Source organism: Nycticebus coucang, chromosome 6 (genome assembly GCF_027406575.1).
Source record: "Nycticebus coucang isolate mNycCou1 chromosome 6, mNycCou1.pri, whole genome shotgun sequence".
Taxonomy (NCBI): Eukaryota; Metazoa; Chordata; class Mammalia; order Primates; family Lorisidae; genus Nycticebus; species Nycticebus coucang.
Window position 1 is genome coordinate 93,306,364 of NC_069785.1, and position 20,904 is coordinate 93,327,267.

Here is a 20,904-nt window from a genome sequence, read left to right on the forward strand (position 1 = left end):
TCCCTGCTCTTTGCAGGGAAGTTGGAAAGACTATTGCTCCCACTGGAACAATAAGAAAAATATAAATTATTTACAAAACACAAGTTTTCTGGAACCCAGGAGTGAGTTTGTGTCCCAGAATCTTAAAAAAGACTTGTGCTGCCCAGAAGAGATGGGATGTGATCACTTGGTTATCTGAAACAGACACCAAATACCATATAAACTGATAAGAAGAATTTAACTTCTTCTTCCAAAATTTTTGATGGATTGCTAAAGGCTGAGTGTGGCCTAGCATGGCAGTAAATAGCCTCAGGAAACCACAACAAGACAGGACTTCATGATCATTGACAGACACTTTCTGGGCAGAATAGGAGACACGAGAAACCGACCTGAGAGGCAGAGACAAACCCCATTCAAATATCCCATAGACCAGCTCAACCACCTGATGAAAAGCAAAGCAAAAGAGGCGTCCCAATTTCTAGACACAAATGCTATTCACTGATGTATCAGCCTCTAGTGTCCTACACAGTATGTCCACTTTTAACCCAAAAGGTGGACACATGCAGAAAAGAAAGGACAAATTAAGAAGAAAAAAAAAAAAAAGAAAGCATTCCCAAGAGAGGAAGTGCTTGACAGAACCAGGCTTAACTAGGACGGACAGAAACTACGGGAGAAATGACTTAAAATTACAATGATTACTAGTATAAAGGGCAGCAAGTTGCATTAAAACTAGGCCTGGAAACTACGGGAAAGAAACAAATAGAACTGCCCAGAGGTGGAGAGGGTGGAGGAGAAGCATAAAAAGCAGAAGGCGGCCAAGCAGGGGGCGGAGGAAACCACAGAAGGCCATGGGCCATGACCAGACGGCCGAACGCTCGAGGAACCCCCGGGCCAGAAGGAGGAGAAGGGGGGAAACCGGGCGGGAGATGTAGTTCAGGGTTAATGAAGAATTCTGCAAAATTAACCAATCACATCCAACCACAGAGCTAAGAATGTTAGAGAACTCCAAACAGGAGAAATACAAACCAACCAACCAACCAAACACACAACTGGGACTCATCACAGTTGAACTGCTGGGACAGTGTCAAGGAGAAAAACCAAGGGAGCAGGTAGAGGGGACCCCAGGAGGAGAAATGGCTCATCAGCCGCCCCCCAGCCAGAACCCACGGGTGCCAGGAGAAAAACGCCCTGGCTGGCACTCGGTGCCCACACCTATGATTCCGACACTCGAAGAGGGGTTGGTCACTTGAGCTCAGGAGTTCAAGACCACCCTGACCAAGAGCGAGACTCCATCTCCACTAAAAATAGAAAAACTAGACGGGCGTTGTGGCAGGCACCTGTGGTCTCAGCGGCTTGGGAGGCAGAGGCAGGAGGATGGCTTGAGCCCAAGAGTTTGAGGTTGCTGTGAGCTGTGACGCCACAGCACTCTACTCAGGGCTGCAATGAGACTCTGCCTCAATAAATAAATTAACTAAGTAATAAAAAAACGTGCTTTCAATCTAAAATTCTTTACCTAGTGAAAACATCTTTTAACAAAGAAAGAAATAACTTTTTAAAGGCTTTAATTTTAAGGGTGCATCGCGGTGGTACATACTTAAGTACATGTGATATTTGATGCAAACACCCAATGTGTAATGACCCAAGTAAGGTAACCAAGACATCCATCATCACAAATGTTTACCATTTCATCGTGCTGGGAACATTCCAAATCCACTCTAACGGTTACTTGGAAATATACACTAACTTGTTTTTTTGTTTTTTTCAGTTTTTGGCCGGGGCTGGGTTTGAATCCGCCACCTCCAGCATATGGGTCTGGTGCCCTACCCCTTTGAGCCACAGATGCAGCCCTATACACTAACTTGTTAACTGCCATTGTGCCCCTGTGCGGCCAAGCACCGAGTCTGGTTCCCAGTCCGACGTCCTGTTTCTACACCCACAACTGTCCTGTGCACCTCCACCTCCCACTCCTCTTCCTCCTCTCCAGGAACCACCATTCTACTCTTTTAAGTAAACAAAAATGAAAAAGCACTTATTTAAAGAGGATGTGAAACATAAGAAATGTTTTTTAAAAATGTACTTTTTAGATAGAATGCATCTGATCCTAGGCAGGAACTTGGATCTCTAAAAAAGAAATAACTGATGAGTTCTGGAAATTGTATAAATAAAGACATAAATTTATATTTTCATTACAGATTGTTTTTGAAAGATAATGAATGTCTAACTTAAAATTATTAGCAATGTATTACTTGTCTACAGCATGTGCAAAAGCAAAATGTATGTTGAAGATAGCATAAAACATGGGAGAAACTGGAACTGTAAGTTCTTACATATGAAATGCCAAAATATTATTTGAAGGTAGATTGTGAAAAATTAAATTTTCATGTTATAAATTCCAGGACAGCCATTAGAAAATTATTAAAAAATGATAAAAAAAATGGAGGTAAAATCAAATAATATAAAGTTTTTAACTGATTCAAAATAAGTCATGGTAAGAGAGAAAGATGATCAAACAAGAGATGGAGAAAATACAGAACCACAACCAAGAAGAAAAATTCCTTATAACCAATGAAATCGAATATAAATCATTTAAACATATCAGTTAAGATGAGGAAAAAAATGTCAGATTGGATTAAAAAAGCAAGACCTAGCTATATGTTGTCCTTTAAAAACTATTTTAAATAAATAAACTTCTTTTTTTGACAAAGTCTCTCTCTGTCACCCTCATTAGAGTGCTGTGGCATCATAGCTCACAGCAACCTCAAACTCTTGGGCTCAAGTGATCCTCCTGCCTCAAGTCTCCCGAGTAGCTGGGACTACAGGTACTGCCACCACACCCAGCTAATTTTTCTACTTTTGATGGAAATAGGGTCTCACTCTTGCTCAGGCTGGTCTTGAACTCTTCAGAAAATTCACCTGCCTCAGCCTTTCAGAGTGCTGGTATTACAGGCGTGAACCAGTGTGCCTGGTCATAAATAAAACTATTTTAAATAAAACAACATAATAGGTTAAAACTTAAAAAGTGGAAAAAATATATCATGCAAGCAGTAATGAAAAGAAAGTCAGATTGACTGTCCTATATTAATAATAAATCTAAGCTCAGGGACAGGAGTGTTACCAGAGAGCAAAGGAAATTGCATGATAGTGAAGAGTTAAGTACCTTAAATGAATCTTGAAAATAACATATACACCTGAGGGGAAAAAAATCTAATAGAAGTGAATGGAGAAAGACACAAATTTACATTTATATCTGGAAAGTCACACACTATTCTATAAGTAATCACTAGAAAAAAGAGACAGAAAAACAGGGAGTAGATCTTATATTTATATTGCCAAAATTAGTCCAACAAATGATAACGGGAGGCTCATTTCTTTCAGCTGCACATAAAATATATATAAGGCCTTTAAACAAATGTGCAAGGACTGTCATCGCACAAAGTCTAATACCAGAATGCAACAGAATTTCATTAAAAACGAAAAACAGAGAGAAATATGAAAAACATACAGGAAGAACTTAGAAAATCCAAACAGAAGAATAAACATTAATTAAATAATGGCAAAGATTTTTATTTTCACTCAGCAGGGGAATTAACTTATTGCCAGAATCCCATATCCCATCAGTCAAACTGTGGACAAGTTTAAAGAATTATGTGCAAAAAATGAACACATTAAAAGAATAAGCAGGTCAGAATTTTTATGGGAAAGAGTTTTTAAAGAATGTAAACTAAGATACTTCAAAGTCAAAATAGAAAAGATGTATTGAGAAAATATTTGCAATGCAATAAAGTGTTAAAATATTAAAATAAGTTGGTAATAATAATAAAATAAGATGGCACATACTTCGCATAATATGATTGCTTATCTGTGACAATGTGTCAGTTTATGTGCATACATTTGTATGAAAATGAAGTAGGGCTGGGCAATCACACAAATTCATCCGCTACTGTGTTTTACTTCAGAGTGGAGGGAATGATATGTTATTTTTTAAAATAAGCATGTATTTTTGTGTAATTAAAAATATAGAATATGAAAAATAAAGATAAAATATATAATATCACATATATCCTTTTAACCATGATATGCTGAAAATAATTTAAGTTTATTCATATATCAGAGGAATCACAAAATTAATTATTATTGGCAAACATATGGTTAGAGGACTGCTGTGCTATACAGCCATTTATTTCCACATTACCCACCAGCAGACAATTATGCTTTTGAATTATTTTATTTTCACTTTTCCATTGATTTTAGGTATTATTTCTTGATGCTTTCAAGACCCCTCCACACAAACATTCAAGGAATTATATATCCTTCAATGGCACTGGAGTAAAATGTGGCAGAAATAATGCTTATGTCATAACTGACTAAATGTAGGTGAAGAATACGACGGAAAGGTAACATTCTCTGTTTTAGTTTTTGTTCTTTTGATTTTTGTTATTTTTATTCTTTGTTTTATTTTTCTGAAAAGACTTTTTAACCTTTTCATGTTGTCTTTTTTCCTGATGATTCACATATTTAAGATTTTAGCTGTCCAAAATTAGTTACTGGTTGTAACTGGTTAAAACTGATTGAACATTCTACGTGGTTTTATTTTTAAAACAAGATATCTCGTTTACTGAAGACAATGTAATAAAAATGGCAACATTTCACTCACTTTGTGAGAAGCAACCTACTTGTTAACGATTCCAAAATTGCCAATGCTAATATTAATTTCCATTGTTTAAAATAATAGGGCTGGTTCCTAGAGAATAGAGGCTAACCAAAAGTTGGGTACCTAGCAGATCAAAATAATTAATTTTGAAAGCACTCAATAATGTAATAAAACACTGTCAGTACAGTACATCCCTCACTTGGTGGATTTATTTTATGATTACATCATACTTTTAGTCTACACAGGATCACATTAATTTTGCAAAACAGAAAATATACAATATCTCAAAAATTAAGACATCAAATCTTAAGATAATACCTTCTTAAGACTAAAGTATTTAAATAAAAAGAAGAAAAGAAGAAAATGCCAGACATCTCAATAGAACCAAAGAGACAATAATCTGGATCTTTCAGTTTATTACTTAAAATAAAAAAAGAAAAATGTATCTAATCTTTCTAAATCTTTTGTTTTTAAAAGATAAAGTTCCCTGCTTTGTCTAGAAGGCTCCTAATTGCATTAAAATGGAGCTTTCTTTTAAGCGATTCCAAATTCAATCTTCCTCTCTCTGTGAACACAGCATGACGTAAAAAGAGTGATATCTTGGTAAGAAATTAGAACGCACTCACTCAGCCTGGAGGTTTAAGTAATGCTATCATTTTCTCTGACTGAAGAGAACATTTGGTGTAAAGAAAAGCAACAAAATAAGACATTACCTTAACCTGAATCAAACTGTTAATCTGAAGATTTTGCATAGGGTGGTGGTGTCCTAATCCATTTCAAATTGGTAAAGGGAAGATTAATATATTATCACTTTCAAGAAATATATAGTGTGTTCTTGATTACAACCATATTTTTAAAAGCTTGGGTGTAGTATCTCAGTTATGTAATGTTTCAAGAGTTAAATAAGCTGAAATCCAGGAATATAGACATAATAGGCACAATATACACTTACTGAAAAAAGGCATCAAACCAGTGTTTTTATGGTAATCATAAAAGGATGAGACAGTAAACAGCTCTGTTTCCTTCAACTTCTTATCTTAAAACACACTTTAAGATTTTAGCTGTCTTAATTGCTTTTCTATGGCCATTCATTTAGTTCCAATGATAGCTCTAAAATAGTATATCCAAACAGAAAATAAAGAAGCCTGATTTTTTAAAATATAAAAGAGACTTAAATTAAAAAAAAAAGATGGCAAACTATCAATTTGCTTAATGTCTTCAAAATCCATGACACTGTTGACCTTCCAACTCAAATCATTTAACTATGAAATATTTACACTATCCAAGATTCAAATAAAAATCAATTCTTGTCCATATCAAAGGCTATTATAAAAATTAGTTGATTAAAGTCTTCAGTTATTTTGATATTCTGTATGAGAGTTAAGAATAATTACTAAACCAACGAGTAGGAAAATCTCTCCTATTTTCACTATATTTTTAAGTGTTTTAGCAGGATAGTAAGATAGTTAAATAATGGAAAATATAGAGCAATATTAAGGCTTCCAAGTCCCCCTTTCTGTATAAAACTATATTCCACTTTCAAAGTTCATTGCCTTTTGAAAAGAAGCAAAGTATCTTTCTATTAAAGTGTCATCAAGTGTTTACCTCTTTGCTCCAACCCTGCAACTGTCAGAATCATGCCCTTTGGAAACTGAACATCGTTCAACAATCACGAGACAGCAGCAACAGACTACCACCCCGTTGAAATTGGGACATCATCTTGATAATCTGTGATTTGATTTATTAGCTTTTTCATTAAACAAATTATTATTGAGACACTATTGTGTGCCAAGACTTCCAATAGCTGGGATTTCCACGGTTCCTGGCTTCATGAACTTTGTCATTTTGTTTGTTAGAGAAAATGAACGAGTGTGCATTTTTTTAATCAGGTAGCAATACACGCCATGAAGAATAACCAAGCTGCATGAGAGAGGAGGAATGCTGTGTGTTGCCACTTTGCCGATGGTGGCAGGGAAGGTGCATGGTGACAGATATTGAACAAAAAGCTGGAGGAACTGAGGGACAGAGCTACACTGATACCTGGATACACTATTTGGGTGTTCTAAGACAAGTAAAAGGCAAATACGAAGCAAGTGTCTCTACCATGAGGAATATGTTAGCCACAAAGTACTACAGTACTCTGATGATTAGGCACAATGAGCATTTCTTCATGTATTTGTTGGCCATTTATCTGTCTTCTTGGGAAAAGCTTCTATTTGTGTCCTTGCTCATGGAATGATGGAGTTGTTTGCTCTTGATCTGCTTGAGTTCTTTATAGATTCTGGTCACTAGCCAGAATCACTTTGACTGATAATATGTAAATACTTTCTCCTGGGGAGAAGGAGGGGGAAGATTGCCAAGTGGAGCCAGCTTTCAACAGAGGCTCCCATTCAGAGGGAGAGATAATGGCCAGAACCAACCCAATAAAGCTGAAGGTTGGGAGCTGAGCTGAGAGAGAAGATTGATAATTGCACGTCATCCTCCCCCTGAGGCAAACTGTGACTCCAAGGAAGCAAATTTCAGGTACAAAAACCATCCCAAAGAGGATGAGTGTCCATCCCCTTCCCCTAAAGAGTGGCTTACTATGTGATCTCTACAAGCAGGCAGTGAACCGAAGGCCTCTTGTCTCACCCCAGGGGAGAAAGTCATGGGAGGCTGGGACTCCTCCAGAGAGACCCTGCTGTGAGCCTGGGCATTCTCTTGCCTGGCATGAAAGTTGAACAAATATTTTCCCTGCCATTTTGATCTCCCAGCCCACCCTTCCCCCCTTGCCAGGCCCTAACCCCTGCAGAGACCAGAATGTCCTTGCGGTTCTTTGCAAGGACTAGGCATTGCATGGGTCACACACAGCAGGGCAGCTGCGCTGAAACAGTGAATCCAGTAGCAGTGCAGAAAGGCACATGGGGGGGTGGGGTGTGTGTGTCTGGCTTGGCTCTATGAAAATGCAAATCAGTGGTGGGTAGAGGCTTGTGAACCCACGAAGAAGCTTGGAAACCTGCGTAGAGGCACCTGCCATACAGCATCAGCGAGAGTAGAATGACAGACACCTCCCCAATTCTATGGATTGCCAGAGGGAGCCAGACCTGCAGGGGTATCAGACAATGGCGTGTCTGGGGCAGAGGCACAGCCTCAGAGGGAGAGAAACATTTGTGAATTTGTTAACCTCTGGCATGCAACAAAGTCAAGTGGAACACTCCCCAGTTTCCATAGAGCACCTCAGGTAGTCGCGCTCCAGTTCCCCCTGCCGACTGGTGGCTGAGTGTGGCAGCCTGGCCAAGGAGGCACTGACTAAAAAGATCTTGTAACTACACATTATTAAGCCTTAAACAGAAAAATAATGAAATTCCCTTTAGCTTTCTAAATGCTGTGCATACAACGGATCCCAAACTTTGATACTTTGAACACTGACTTTCGTTCTTTGGAATCTGTGCTTTCCAGGCAGCTGTCCTCAAACTTCATGCTTGAACATGAAGTTTGAACATGCTTAAACTTTATTCTTACTCTTTTGATTATTTTATGTCAACAAATAAGACAATAAAGCATGCTTTATAACTTACCTGCTATTTGTCTTTTATTTTTACGGTTTAGAGAAGTTGCACATACATGTGTTGGTCAATAAACGTGTTAATTTTTGCTGCATTGAAAAGTGCTATGAAGAAAAGTGCTATGAAAAAGTAAAAAATTTATATTCACAATCTCTGCTAACATACTACAAAATGCTGATGCATAACAGCTTATAATTTTCTAACTCATAGTTTCCTCTGTCACGTTAAAATCACTGTAATTAAAAGTTAATCACATGGGGGGAATAAAAAAAGAAAAAATTAATTGCATAAATAATTTTACTATGAAAAATAGTGATATAAGATAACTTTGTAAGATATGTAAGATTATTTTTTTAAAATATAATTTTGTTCTAATAGAAAATGACTATTCAAAAATGTGTAAAATGAACCTAAAAAAATAAAAATATAAATGATTCACCAGAACCAGGAATTTTCCTGGACAATGCTGGATAATTATTAAAGATCTTATTTATAAGATTAAAAAATAAAATAATAGTATTAAATGTTCTACTGCTGCAGAACTAAAACTCAATTCTTTTCTGTCTATGAAAGTAGCACAATTTTCTTGGATTTTTGGTCTACACTTTATAAGATACTGTAAAATAAGTTTTTCTTTGTCTTCTGGGTAATACACCTAAAGGAAAATATTCTGTATCTTATCAGAATAGCTTTCTGTGCCTTATTTTGACTTTACTGTATCCTTAATTATTAAAAAAAAAAAAACAACCCCAAAGTCTACCTGTCATACAAAAAATATCAAAACCTAACTGTGGGTGTTCATAAGGAATGCAACTTAAATCTAAGTAATAAAGAAACATTGACAATAATTGTTAGCAAAGATATCAGACAAACGTGATAAAATGGAATGCAGGCATAATGGTATTATAATAATATCAGATAAGGTGAAACTCTACCAAAAAGCAGCAGAGGAAATAAAGATAAACAAAAATAAAGAGAAAGGAAGAACAATTCATTAATGTATAGAATAGAAATAAATCCATAAGCTCTAAAAAAAATGCAGACGCTAATGCATAAAGCAAAAACTACCAAAAATGCTTGAAGGACCCGATTAAACACATTTATAATAGAAGCCATTAATGTATCTCTTTCATGATTAAACAGATGACTGGAAATAAATTATGATGTGTTTTATTTTGTTTGCTGGAGAGGGTTTTCCCCCCAATATTTTATGCTTAAATCCACTACCAATAAAGGACATGCAAATTGAATTAACAAGGAAATATAATAACATACTCATTGGAATGGAAAAGTTATAAGGAATATTGATATTTTTTGCTAGTAGGCATAAAGACAAAAGTTAACGCTCATGCCTTGCTGGTAGAAATTCAAAATGTCCAAGTATTTTGTTGCTTATTTGTTTATGTTTTTCCAAGGCAGTCTGGGAATATCTATTACCATTTGTCATTTAAAGGCCTGCAAATTTTGTCAAATCACTTCTGGTTGGAATCTTTCTTACAGAAATAAAAGCACACAGATTGACTCCAGCACAAAGTGTCACGAAGAAAACAATACAAAACAGTTAATAGTTATTCCCAGGGCACTAAGTGCACAGCCACACAGTGTGGTGTGCTGATTTCTCCTTTGCTTCATTCATCCATCATTCAGTTCACCTTCACTTAGTGAATACTAGGTGCTAAGACCTATTCTAGGCTCTGGCAACACAGTGGTGAGTAAAGACCTCTGACTTCATCAAGGAAAAGATCGTCCAGTGGACAGAAAGCGAAGTAAAACAAACAAGTAGATCATCACTATGTTAGACCGTGGTGAACGCTGTGACAGAAAAATAAGAACAGAAAGGAGCTGGGGGCACGATGACGGAGGGCTGGGTCATGAGTTAAGAATGATGGTGTCAGGGAAGGGCTCACCCAGCACGGATGATGCCAGGAGCTGCGGGAACCAGCCCTTCTTGGTCTAGGAATCTCTCACATTGACTCTAAGGGCTGGATCCCTTTTGGAAATTCACTCCTCACTGGCATCTTTTCAAGAGGGATAAACAATCCTGTGGCCCACTTATTCCCTTACTCTCCAAATACATTCAGCTCACGACAGCATCATGGCATTTCTTACAAGAAAAAGCTAGAATGGGAAGGCGCATTTATGAACGTGTACAATTGACCAGGCACTCGCCAAGCGTCGTACAAATTCTTCTTTCAAGTCCTCAAATCTAGTGGGTTCATTAGTCTGAACTCAGGTTTCAAGGAGAAACTTAAGGGAAAGAAATAAAAATATTTAAGACTGAGTATTATGAGGAAAGGTGTGAACATAAATTATTTTTTAAAATAAAGGTCTGGAATAATCTTTTCCTCACTCTAGAAATATTTCATTTATAAATACAGGGGCAGATACACTTAATTATTGTTTCTATTAAACAAGTTTAGTCTGAAACACATAAACAAATTTACATCTAGCAAAAAATTAACCAATAAATCCAAAGATGAACCTAAAAATAAGGAATATAGGGGAAGTAGTATAATTTCTTTCTGAAATTCCTAAGAAGAAATACGTGAAGAGTCATCACACATTCAAAGATAATTATTATATCAAAGCTAATAGGTTAATTATACTCCTATACTGAGTTGTACTTTTATATTATAAATTGTTTAAGAACGCACATAATATTCACAGCTATAACAGGTTGAGATTGCAGGCAATTCCTTACTGTGAAGAGAGCAACTAAGGCATTTTAGAAAATACAGATTATAGATGGTGATGTCTATGACCCTGTGGTCTGTTAAGAGGCTGCACTTTGAGGCTCTATGAGAGACTGAATGTGTAACCTCAGCTAAGACATGTGGCTCTTCACTGCTGCCCCTTTTCTTTTATTTTAGAGCAAATAATTAAATTTTTGATAAATTTGGCCTATGAGTCAATATCCTTTTTATGTGAATTAAATACAAATGTATACACACGAAAATAGTATAAAATTAAAAGTTTAACAATTATATAACAAGTACCCGTTTCAATATGTCCTATCAAAAAAAATTCCTTTTAAATCCTTTGGAAAATTATACAAATAATGAAAAAATTCTGTAACGATCTCGTGGTTCTTATTTTTCCTCTGAGTTTTGTTTACTTGATGTATTTCACACAGGGTCAAAATAGAGATTTCAGCAAAGCAGTCTTCAAAAGGCGACTATTTGGGGAGTCCTGTTGTGTTCTCTAAAACTCTAAACACTCCAAAATTCTTGACCTTTAATCTCCATGTTGTTCTACCATTTATCACTTTGATAAAACACTGAAAAATACTACTATTCTTTCTGTTCTACTGGAAGCTAAATACTCTGTGAAATGACATTTCTTTTTTGACTATCACAGTTGTTCAAAATGCTTTATTTCCATGAAAAATATCAATAATATAGGTGTGCTTAAAAGTAAAAACAATGCTCTGATTTTTGTTCAGTATCTCCATAATGGATAAACACTGAGAGATCTGTTTTATTCTAAGTGGTTTGTTGGGAATAAAACCAAGAGAACTCAGTGCTAAGATGCAGAAATCTTACTGCTTCTCTCAGGCCTCAGCAGCGGTTTTGGCTTCTTGTTCTGGCTTCCGCTTTCGTGAAGGGCCTTGAACCAGTCCCGCAATCTGTTTGCCACTTCCCTGAACTCCAGGTCACTGCAAGCTGAAAACAAAGAGAAAAAAACACACATCTTGAATAGCAATTTAACATAATGTCAGTGCTATTTCTCAAATTATTCCAAAGAACTGAACGGTTAACAATGACTGAAATAAAAAATGTAACATAATGACTGGTTGTGTTTCAGCTTTTTCCAAGCTAAAAATAAATACATGCTCCAAGGATAACAAGATGCAACATGACAATACCATTTTCCTTAATTACAGAATATTATTAGTGAAATTCTGTTTCCACTCTTTACTATAATATGACATTTAGTTGAAGATTTTTATGGTTAACCCTACACACATCACACATTTATGTGATCAATACTTTCCCCATGGTAGGTGGTGGGCCGTTAGAAAATAAAGGGCTGAGAATTCAACATGAGTATTATACATTGATCATTGGCCATACGTATCATAATATACAATGCTTTATCATTTTTCAATTGTATACTCATTATCTGCAGGAATAAGTACAGGGTGTCCATCAAGTTCATGTGCAGTTTATTTATGGACACCCTGTATATGCTATTTCTCTTTATTTAGTTTATCTAACACATTTGTTAAGTGCAAAAAAGGAAGAGTTGTATTATTTTCCATTAGGAAAGTCTATAAATATTTAAGAAAATAGTATTATGTTTCTGTTGTAAAAAGTGAAGTATTAGGAACTTTGACATTTGGAACTATTTAACATTTTTGTATTTTAAAAATATTATTGGGCAGTGCCTGTGGCTCAGAGGGTAGGACACCAGCCCCATATACTGAGGGTGGCAAGTTCAAACCCTGCCCCAGCCAAACTGCAACAAAAAAATAGGTGGGCATTGTGGTGGGCCCCTATAGTACCAGGAGCTACTCGGGAGGCTACGGTAAGAGAATCGCCTAAGCCCAGGAGTTGGAGGTTGCTGTGAGCTGTGTGATGCCATGGCACTCTACCAAGGGTGATAAAGTGAGACTCTGTCTCTACAAAAAAAAAAAAAAAAAAAAATATATATATATATATATATATAATTTGCCAGTAATTATGTTATTTAAAATCATCTATGCAATAAGCAGTAACATAATACACTATGTGTGAATCATTAATGCCAAAATATGGGCATTCGATTTCAGCAATCTGCTGCAAAAATATTTTGAAAATGTTAAAATCACTTATTTACATTGTTTAGAGGACATTTTCCCTGCAGACTTATTTCCTGTGCATGTTGCAAATGTGTAGTTTCCTCAGCTAACAAACATTCCACACCAAAACTCTTCTGGCTCATTTTGTTAAAAATAATAATTTATGGAATGATATAATAATGTGTCATATTTAATAGATAGCATATACATTATATAACAACATGTAGCATGTATAACATAACATAATGACATAATGCAATGTGATACAATTCCAGAAAATTTTTTTTAGCACTAGAAAAAGTAAGTTCTGAGGTTCAAGGCTCCTCCCAGTATGCTGTATAGTAGATAATTTGAGTTAGCAAATCACTGTGACACAGGACACTGGAAATAGCAAAGAAGAGGCTATTAACTGTCCACGAGGAAGGTGAACTAAAATTGTCATGCATAAAAAAACAAGGAATCAGAATGCCTTTGGAGTTTTCAATAAGAACACTGAAAGGCAGTCTGACAGCATATAAATTACTTCATATTTTAAGGAAGAAGCTTATATCAAAAAAAAATTAGACGGGAAAGTAAGCTAAAGCTAAAGATATTTTTATACCTATTAACCACCCATATCATCTCTTCCTTCTAAGAAGCTACAGGATAAGGTGATACTGCAGAGAAAACCAAGAAAGCAGATGGTGGGGATGCGGGAACTAACAGCCTGGTGAGCAGTGTAGGGAGTGCCTAGGAAGATGGTCCAGGGGAATTGCTGAGAGCACGCAGTGTGCGCAGGGTACATGCAGACGAAAATTCTTGATTGAGACTAGAACAACACACAGAACTCATCATGCAGGACCCTTTTATCCAGAGAAAACAACAAGCTCTGGTAGAAGCCCAGACAACATCAGTTTCAGCGGTTAAGATCCACCATGGCCGAGGCTGAGTGGTAAGCTGGGAATGGAGTCTCAAGGTGCATGTCTACACTCTGGACTGGTGTCTGGATAAGCCATCACTTTGGCAGGTGCTGTGGCACAATCATAGCTCACAGCAGCCCCCAACTCATGGGCTCAAGCAATCCTACCACCTCAGCCTCCCGAGTAACTGGGACCTTCGGTGTGTGCCAGCATACCTGGCTAATTTATTAATTTTTTGTAGAGACAGGGTTTCACTATGTTGTCCAGGCTAGTCTCAAACTTTTGGCTGCAAGAGCCTCTCACCCCGGCTTCCGAAAATGCTAGGATGACAAGTGTTACTACTACAATGTCAGAGGTTTTAACATTATTTTTTATAAGAGCTTTAAAAAGTCATTTTTTTCTGATAAAGGAAGAGATGTACCTATGTTATGAATGTGCATATTTTATAACATATATTAACAAGAATAAAAATTAAACAATATATTCAACACTACTACCAATAGGCAGCTAATGTTAAATGTTTACTGTGAATATTTGCTATTTATATTTTGGATAGCTTAAATTGTGTCAGATAAACAGTATTTACCTTCACTTTTTTGCATTACATTACAAAACGGTAATTTTCTCAGGTTGTAAAATATCTGACAACAAAAACACTGGGTAACACATAAAGCGTTTCACGGAGGGTGGCTGGCACCCGCGACGGTGCCCTGGTGGGATTATAACGGGGCTGAAACATCTCTGCTGCCCGTGCCTCTGTTATACAACACACCATTCGTGTTCACGGCCATGCTGGCATGAACCTATGAAAGTCAAGTACATACAATGATGTACAACACATGATACTCAATGAGCACAGTAAGCATGCTACCAGTTTGTGAGCATATTATACTATGTGTCACTGTTTTAGAGCAGACTCATGCTTATTTTTAAAAAGTGCACAGGGAGTCCTGTTAAGCTGATGGCAGCCTCTACATCCCCTGTTCACCATGTGCCCTCATTAAATCATTTTCTCTTGTGTTTATTTCATGTTGTTCTGTTCATTATGGCCACGAAGGGTACAAACTCCACAGCTAACGTTGCTGGTAAGCAGCTCCTGTCAGTAATTGAACAGAAGCTAAAATTAGAAGTGATTAAAGGTCACAACAGTGGAAAATCCGAGGTGGCTGCTGCCTGCCGTCAGGCACAACCCGTTCTACCACAGCTACAACCTAGCACAAGAGCACAGTGACAAAGCTGTTAAAGAATCTGAGTCTTGGAGGTACCAAGATTAGCAAAGATGTGAAACAGCCCAGTAATCAGAAAAGGGGAAAGTTCTAATGATCTGGATGGAAGACCACACACAGAGGTGTGTCCCTCTCCATGTTGAGATCATAAAGGCCAAAGCAAAAAGTTCACTTGTTACACTGAAAGATAAGACAGGATTCAACTGTGGTGCTGAATCCACTGCTAATTCTGGGCAGTTCACAAACAATTCCAGAATAGCTGTTCCTGACATAATGTGAGCGCGAGTGGTAAGTCTGTGAGGGTTGACATGAAAGCAGCTGAGGAATTTTTGGAAACTCTAGATAAGCTGATTTCGCAGGAAAATTCCCTGCTCCAGCAAATCTTCCACATGGGTGAAAACTTCCTACTCTGGGATCCGGTGTCCAAAGGACTTTTGTGTGTCAGGAAGTCAAGTCAATGCCAGGTTCAAGACTTTTAAGGACAGAGTAACGGTCTTGCATGGGGGTAAATGTCAAGGTACAAATCTCACTGTGCCCCTGTGATCGGGCACAGTGAGAACCCGGGGCCCACAGGCGTAGCAAGAAGTCAGGTGGACCCAGCCCCCGTCCAGGGCGCCCTCCTGAATTGCTATCAGAAAAATGCAGCAGCTCTGTTCGGAGATCATTGTTTGTTGTTGATAATGTTCTAAACATCTTCCTTTTACTGGTGACCTTCGTCCCAGTACAAAAGTGATGTTTTTCTCTCCAAACACCAACTGATCCAGCCAATGGATCAGAGAGAGAGGGACAGCAGCTTCTACAGCTACTTCCCCAGGAGGATCCCTGCTGAGCTGCGGTGAAGACCCTGAGCAGACACGGGCACGACTCTGGAAGGACAGCGAAGCCGGTGGCCACGTTGCGAGCTGTGCCTGGGCCCGAGGTGGGTTACCAACGGCCGTCCGAGGGCCCAAGGTGGGTTGCCAAGAGCTGTCTGTCTGAACGTCATCGTGAAGAAGATACTCCAGAGGTGCATCCATCACCTTAAATGATTTCCCAAGGAAGAGAAGCCTGCCAGACTCAGTGAGTCTGTGGCTGAGATGGCAAACAGCCACAGATGAGGATGTCGCCGGGTGGCCCGAGACAGACCTGCCCTCGGAGCAGTTGTTGGAACTGGGACAGAAAACGTAGCTGAAGAAAAGGCAAGAGAAAAGGAAACTGAGGTGAAGACAAAGAACCTTTAAGAAAATTTACTCTGAAAGGTTTAGCAGAAGCTTTTGCAGACCTCCACAAGCTCCTCAAAGAGCCTGAAAATGTGAACTCCGACAGCAGAAAGTTTCCATTGATAGAACGGAATGTGCACAGTGGATCATTTGCTTATAAACGAATTTCAGATGAGACAAAGAAGGAAACCACACAAACCAGCACAGTCACGTTACTGGAAAGAGTGCAAAGAGTGACGCCTCCTTAGTAAGAGCCTCTGGCTGGTTGTCACAAGCAGTCTAGAAGCCGGCACTGTAACCACAGGACACGGCAGTTCCCTGCGTGTCACGGCCCTTGAAGACCTTCCCGGGGTGACAATGGCGATCCCTGTGTAGACCTAGGCCAGTGTGTGTGTTTGTGTCTTAATTTTTAACAAAATATTTGAAACGTTAAAAAAAATTATAAAACATGCATAGAATATCCATATAAAGAAAGTTAATATTTTTGTACCATGTGTCTGTGTTATAAGCTGTTATTATAAGTGTCAAAAAATTCTCCCGGATTAAAAATTTATAAAGTAAAAAAGATATAGTAAGCTAAGGTTAATTTATTATTGAAGAAAGAAAAATATCTGTCATAAATGTTGGGTAGCCTAAGTGCAGAGTTTATACAGTCTACAGCAGTGCACAGTAATGCCCTCAGCCTTCATGTTCTGTCCCATCCACTGACTCGCCCCCAGCAACTCCCTGTCCTGCAAGCTCCTTTCATGGTAAGCCCCAGGCTGTGTGCCTCTTCTTATCTTTTATACCATTATCTTTTACTGTACCTTTTCTATGTTTAGCTACACAAACACCATCGTGTTACAGTTGCCTACAATATTTAGCACGGGTTTACAACCTGGGAGCGATCAGCTATGTCACATAGCCTAGGTGAGTCCATGATGTTCACACGTGACAAAATCACCCAGGGACACATTTCTCAGAATGGAAGCTGTGGCTAAGCAAGGCAGACTATATCTGATAGATGCAAAATCTGTCATATGAACCTATCATAACTTGTTAAAAATTACCACAATCAATACCGTGTGTCAAGAAAGTGTGTATTGTTTCCAGTTTGAGCGATTACAACAAGGATGAACCTTTATTCAACAAAATTATCCCTGACTCTTATCACTACTGTATTTCCTTTGAAAATCCTGAAACATGGAGTTACTTGCTCACAGAATGTGAACAATTAAAGGCTCTCGATACGCCTAGACTATGTCTTTTTATGTTATCGTATGCAAACTATTAATTCCGGAAAATATTTTAAACATATATAAATAGGTTTTATGTATAATTCAGTTGTTAGGAATGAAGCAGTGTTAAGTATGTAGCAATTTAAACAAACTCGCTGATGTTTAGAAAAAATTCTCTAGTTTAAAGACAGCATAAATGACATTAATGATGTCTTTCGCTAGTACAATCTAACAAAAAATAAATATGGGATGTGTAGTCTGTAGAAAACCAAACTGCACAATGAAAGAAAGACCGGGAGACAAAGATTCCCGGAAGCCCCTAAGAATATGTTCATGAAACCTTACATAAATGTTGGCTTTTGCATTCTGTTCAATTGTGAATTATGTTTTTAACAAAGGAGCCCAGTCATCAAGTTTTGCCCAAAGCAGAATTTAAAAATACAGCCATCACTGCCTTGAGGTAGAGGATATATCACAAAATACAAAGTCTACATAAATCAGAGCATGCACACAGCAGAGAACCAGCTGGCCTTTCCTGGCTGATACCACATCAGTAAATGATGCTGAACATTTCACAGGTATATTAAAGAGAAAGTATTCTTCTGTAAAAATCAATAGATAAAGACTTTATGAGAAAGTCAACGAGCAGAGGCTAAAGATGTTAGGGAAAGACTGAACAGTGTGTCTGCAGAAAGGAGGTCTGCCCGGTCTTTCATCTGATCAACAGAACTCCCTTGACCAGCTGTTAGAGTTGCTCTGACAAAATACCACAGATGAGGGGCTTACAAATAACAGACCCTGACTGCTCACAGCGCTGGGTGCTGAGAAGTCCAAAGTCAAGGCATCCACAGATTTAGCAGATTCAGTGTTGGGTCTCAGCCTCTTTCTAGATGGCTTTTTTTTTTTTTCTGTGTCCTCACTCAGCAGAAGGGCCAATGAGCCTCATTTATAATAAGGGCACTAATAGGATTCACGTGGTCTCAGCCTCATTACTGAATCACCTCCCATGGTCCCACCTCCTAACACTGTCACCTTAGAGTTTGGGATTTCAATATATGAATTTGGGGTGGGGGGCAAACATTCAGACTGTAGGACTCTTGTAGAAGCTTTGCCTCATAAAAGAAGACCTGGAAATGTAAAGGGGTTATACACACACACATATACCCCACGTATATATACAGCTTATATGTGTAAGTGCATATGTACACAGATATACACTCACAAACATGTTTGTGTGTACACAAACTTACACTCTCTAAATTGTTTGATTATGGAGTAAAATACACATAAGTCTTGTTTACACATAAGCTATTATTATGTGTAATAATACACATAAGCTATTTTAAACACTTTTTCTTAAAAAATTCAGTTTAAAAATTCCTTCAGGCATTTTTAGAGAGAGACAGATGGATCTGAACTTAGCATACAACAGTCCTGTTTCTGCTACACCAGAGTGCAAAATCAGGTAAGTTGCTTCCTAAATCCTCTCTGACAAATAAAATGCACAGATGAGCACAAACCCACATATATCTTAGGGAATTATTTCTTACCAACCATTATTTTGGTGTGAGTATGCTGTATATTAAAGTCACACTAAAATTTCTAAGTGATAAATCATGAAAGTAAAAGCAGGGTCCTCAGCACTGTTGCAAATCACGCAATTTTATTAAAATATGAGCTACAATTTCTATAGCCACTAAAGAATATTGATGTTCACAAATGTATTTGAAACTTTGTGATTCATAAATAATTTGCTTTTTGAGGATCAGCCGAAGGATGGGCGTGTTTTGTGCAGACTTTGGAGAGGGCATTGTGAATGGATGAGTCTCAGCCAGGCATTTGGTCAACAGTGATACATGATTCATTACATTCTGACAGCTAGTGGCATTTTGGGTTATAAAAAGGTCTCTCTGAAGAGCAAGAGCAACTTGGAACAGGACCAAGTGATAAAGTGGCATCCAGATAAACATCTTAAAGATGACAAATTCTGCTGGAATATTTAATGTCCTGAAAAACCACGAAAATCCATTTCTGTCCTGAGAATAGGAAGAGAAAGAATATTAGGTTGGGACAACACTTTTTAAACGAACACATCTGAATCAAAGTACTCAAGCCTTCAAATATCTGCTGATCTTTTCTACTAACAGAACATGGCACTGAAAGCTTAAACTTATCTGTGACATTTAAAAATAACGTCACCAAAATGCTATTAAAATTTCATGTCTGGAGCTATTACCAGTTTGTATTTCTGGAAAGAGCAATGAGACATACTTATTTGTCTGAACGTACATACAATTGTTTCCATTATTTCATTAACTGTAGTGTTCATCAGAGGAGCAAGTATCTTATAACAGCTACCCTGTATTCTCATGGAAACCACAGAACCCTGAAGAGATCAATAAAGCTGAAGAGAAGAGGGGTCCATGGTCAGCTTCTGTGGGAGGGAGGATTCCGATTGCTTTTATTGTCAAAGGGGTGAAGGCGGCATTGCACTGTGACCTTCTGCAAGATTTGTGGGCACTGTGGGCCTACATGATCCAGAGTCAAAGCTTAACTTCCTAGGGCTGCCATAACAAAGTACCACTGATCGGCTGTAATACAAGTCGGAGGGTTATTTTACCCGGTTTCCCCGAAAATAAGACATCCTCCGAAAATAAGACCTACTTACAGGAAAGATAAGACGTCCCCCGAAAATAAGACCTAGCGCATCTTTGGGAGCACACCTTAAAATAAGACACTGTCTTATTTTCAGGGAAACAGGGTATCACAATTTTAGAGAGCAGACGTCTAAGGTCAAGGCGTCTGCCGGTTTGCTTTCTTTCATGGCATCTCTCCTTGGCTTGACCGTGGCAGTCTTCTCTCCCTGCAGGACACCAGTCAGGCTGGATTAGGGACACTCGCATGACCTCATTCGTATTACCGACCTCATTCATATTACCATAACTACCTCTTTAAAGGCCTATGTCCAAATCCAGTCATATTTTGAGGTGCTAGAGGCTAGGACCCCAATATATGAATGGGGGTGTAATTCAGACCATAACAGGATGCCAGCATTGACCAGGTGACACATTATCACAGTGGCACAGACTGTAATTTTAACTACCTAAAACTCACATTGTCTGAGTTAAAGGAGCTCTATCTTTCAAATATACATTTTTAGACATATTTTAAAACTTTGTATAGATTTACAAATCTTCGTGTGTGTTTCTTTATGAACCTCACACATTATAATATTTCCTTGACAATTATACTAATAATTGCCTATTGAATGAACTGATGGGATAAAATAAACATACATGTCTCAGCGGTTCCCCAGTTCAACTAATGGTGTTCCATCGAGACATAATGAATGAATGTTCCCGGCCATCACTGGCTCAAGAAAAGCTCGCTGATTACACTGTCAACTGT

General features: G+C 37.9%; 1 protein-coding gene across 4 annotated transcripts in view; it reads right to left on the minus strand.

Annotated features, from left to right (window-relative positions):
• SPOCK3 (SPARC (osteonectin), cwcv and kazal like domains proteoglycan 3) overlaps positions 1-20,904 on the minus strand; it is a 527,638-nt gene that overhangs the window by 29,009 nt on the left and 477,725 nt on the right. For all 4 annotated transcript variants that reach the window (XM_053594470.1, XM_053594471.1, XM_053594472.1 and 1 more), the window contains one exon: positions 11,718-11,837. In XM_053594470.1, coding sequence (XP_053450445.1) covers positions 11,718-11,837 — 120 coding nt within the window. The remainder of the gene's footprint in view (positions 1-11,717; positions 11,838-20,904) is intronic.